Below are 3606 nucleotides of genomic sequence, written 5' to 3'. Positions count from 1 at the left end.
CTAAGCCCAGCTAATTTTTTGTATCTTTAGTAGAGACAGGATTTCACCGTGTTAGCCAGGATGGTCTCGATCTCCTGACCTCGTGATCCACCCACCTCGGCCTCCCAAAGTGTTTCATCGTGTTAGCCAGGATGGTCTCGATCTCCTGACCTCGTGATCCACCCACCTCGGCCTCCCAAAGTGCTGGGATTACAGGCGTGAGCCACCGTCAATTTTTTTTTTATTATTATTTTTGCTATTCAGTTTCTTGTAATTTACTGTTGGGCTTTAAAAATGTTTTCTTTCTACCAGGAAAATGAAGGCAGAGGAAAGGTCTGATAGGACCAGCTGATTGTGTTACTTTTTAAAGAACCTCTGGAGCTTTAGTGTTTCCTAAACAGATTCCTTTTCAGCACGCCATCCTACCGGCCAAGTTTGGTAACAAATGAGAAAACAAATATCTCCAGTAGTGGTTCTACTTGGCTCAGTCTTGCTCCAGTTTATATTTAGTTTGTCCTTGGTTTTAGTTTTTCAGAAACAAGAGCTTTTAGTCAAATAACGAAATTTCTCTTGTTTGGGCTATAGGGGTGTGAGATAAGTCTTAGGAGTTATAATTTTAGGTGAAATTGGCTCAGAATCTAGCATTAGGGGCAAGCTTTTAAAAAAAGGATCAGTCCTTACTAATCTATCAGCAGTGAACACAAATACTACATTCATTTATTGTGTCCTGGAGAACAATTACTTTACAAAGTCGTGTGGCTCAAAGTGGCATTGATCATTCTTTGGAAGAAAATATGGACTCACTACAGTTGATGGCTAATCCATTTTCCTTCCGTGTGGCATGTTTAATCAGCTCTGAGAGAGACCGAACTCTGCAAGTGGAACTGGAAGGGGCTCAGGTGTTACGCAGTCGGCTAGAAGAAGTTCTTGGAAGAAGCTTGGAGCACTTAAACAGGCAAGAGACCCTGGCCGCCATTGGAGGTGGGGAACTGGAAAGTGTGCGAATTCATCACAAGCATGCCTACTGAGCACTGGCGGGTCAGACTGCAGCCCAGGATGGAAAACCTTGTTTGCACTAACCAGAAAGATCCTTATCTGACTTTGACAGAATTAAACGGTGACTTACTAATGATAGAACTGGTACAAGTAGCATCAACTACAAAGTGAAACTCACTTTAGCCTACCTGGATCTCACTGTACATACATATTCCTAAATTGAATGGTAGAGGTTGCAAAGTGTATTTGCACATTTTAAATCATTCTGTTTTAGTTTTTCCACTTTTATTCATTCTTATCTCTAGCCCCTTCTCATTCCCTCATCCCTTCTGTGGGCCAATAAAGTTTATTCTTCCCCCATTTTCACAATCCATTTCATATGCTCCATATCATATCATAAATGCATGTGTGTGTATTATTTTTGCCATTCAGTCAACTCCTCTTTGAGTGACAGCATTTTTTAAATCAAAAGAATACAAGTTTTGGCCGGGCGCGGTGGCTCAAGCCTGTAATCCCAGCACTTTGGGAGGCCGAGACGGGCGGATCACGAGGTCAGGAGATCGAGACCATCCTGGCTAACATGGTGAAACCTCGTCTCTACTAAAAATACAAAAAACTAGCCGGATGACGTGGCGGGCGCCTGTAGTCCCAGCTACTTGGGAGGCTGAGGCAGGAGAATGGCGTGAACCCGGGAGGTGGAGCTTGCAGTGAGCTGAGATCCGGCCACTGCACTCCAGCCTGGGCGGCAGAGCGAGACTCCGTCTCAAAAAAAAAAAAAAAAGAATACAAGTTTTAAGATGAGAGAGTGGGAAAGAGATTGAGAGTCTGTAAGAATGACTTTGTAAAAGTGATATAATCTTATCAGAAGGTAATCAAAACCAGGAGAGTAGTCTTGTAATAGTAGACTGTAAGTATTGGGAAGGCCAAGTTAAAGAACAGAGGCAAAAACTGTGAAAGTGATCACAGTAAACTTTTATCTCCAATACTGTCTCAGAGTTGACTGTTGTACACAAGTGAAATTAGATTAGGTACAGATTAAATTCTATTTAAAGTTTGTTCTTTATTGATACCATTAGCTTTCTTTAAACTAAAGTCATGCTATTTAGTCAGAACATGACTTCTAGAATGGTCTTCCAGAGTCAGAATTCTCTGTCTACAAAGATAATTTCAAATGTAGTATCCCTTTTTACATTCAGTGTTTCACCAAATAACTCATTATAGCCAAAGGAGGGTATCGCTTCATCCATTTGTGGCACTAGGTAGGGTCCTAAGTTTTTCACTATTCAGTATGTATACATTTCTCTATATAAAAAGAAGTAATCGGCTTCAGGCTTTGAAGTGCTCGAATAGTTTAAAAAGAAATGTTACAGATGTATGTTCATAGTTTTAATCATTGTCTCAATGCTTTTTTGTGGCAACATGACAGGTATAAGGAGAGGGGCACTGGAGATTGTATTTCTGATATCTTGACAGTCAAGAGTGTGAAAAGTAACCAAGATTGGTTTGCAGCTTTGTGGGTTCAACATCATGAATTTGTTTTTATTTCCTCTGGTTTTAAGTTTCCTAGGTTAGAAACTGAGGTTTCTGTTACTTTAAACATGGAATTTGGAAACAGCTTTGTAGCATAATAAATGTGACTGAATACCCTTTCTAAACTAAGTGGGGCACAATGATTTTTTTCCTTCCATTTTTTTTTACATGACACTTTATTTCTTTCATATGTGTGCTTGTATTACATTCTAAATTTCATCTGTTTCTGTAACTTTAGCTGTGTCTATAACAGATAGAGCATTAGTTAAACTAGATGGACAGGGAGAAAATGTTCTACTGGGGAAGCACTCTGGAATCTTCTGATTAAGTAATTTGCAAAAGATTGATAGCCATAAGCCTTACTCTTAATGGATCTGCCATTTCAGTTTCAATGCCTTTTGCGGAAAAAGGAGTCATTTAAGGAAGGAGATAGGAAGTGTAGGCAGATCCATCCACTTTTCTTAGTCTCCCAGTTTTAAGAAACCATTTCTTGCACAAAATGTTTTGTAACTTTCCAGAAGTAAAGAGGAAGGTAATGGAGCTGTAGAAATGCCAACCCATCAAAGACTAGTTTGTCGTGTCATTACAACAGGTCATTTAGGGAACGTCTTTCCTTAATTTTACTAATAGACCAAGGAAGCCCTCTGAGTCTGCTATTAACATTCGGCTCTGGGTGATTCTTTGTTTCTAATGGCTCATAGTGATTACAGTTTATGTTAATAATCACTCCTACTTCTGTCAACATCCAGCAAGAGTAGATTGAAAGAAGGATAAATTAAAAGTCTGATCTTAATCTCATAAGTGTGACTAAAATATGGCACTAACTTTTTCTTGTCTAGATAGCTGGAATGAGGCTTACAAACAGTGTTATCTGGAGAGAGCTTGCTGGTCTAACAACCTTGGGTGTTGGATACATCATTTAATAGTATTTAGCATGATATAATATTCCATTTTCTCTTCAGGAGCACAGACTGTTTCTCATACTGGATTATTCTACCTTTGACAGTCATTTTTCAACATGACAGCAATTTTAGATAAAGCATCGTGTGCTTATAGAACCTTCTGCTTGAGTAAAAATAATCTTCAAATAGAAATAATGAA

At 39.1% G+C, this 3606-nt stretch overlaps 1 protein-coding gene across 1 annotated transcript in view; it reads left to right on the top strand.

The window, feature by feature from the left end:
• The window catches only part of LOC105518306 (myomegalin-like), a 2113-nt gene extending 852 nt beyond the window's left edge, over positions 1–1261 (top strand). Inside the window, exon 2 of the mRNA XM_011951245.1 lies at positions 833–1261. Within this exon, the coding sequence (XP_011806635.1) occupies positions 833–1007 (175 nt within the window). The 3' untranslated portion in view covers positions 1008–1261. The remainder of the gene's footprint in view (positions 1–832) is intronic.
• Positions 1262–3606: the final 2345 nt, after the last annotated feature.

Source organism: Colobus angolensis, unplaced genomic scaffold (genome assembly GCF_000951035.1).
Source record: "Colobus angolensis palliatus isolate OR3802 unplaced genomic scaffold, Cang.pa_1.0 Scaffold317, whole genome shotgun sequence".
Classification (NCBI taxonomy): domain Eukaryota; kingdom Metazoa; phylum Chordata; class Mammalia; order Primates; family Cercopithecidae; genus Colobus; species Colobus angolensis.
This window is presented reverse-complemented; position numbering and strand designations above follow the sequence as displayed.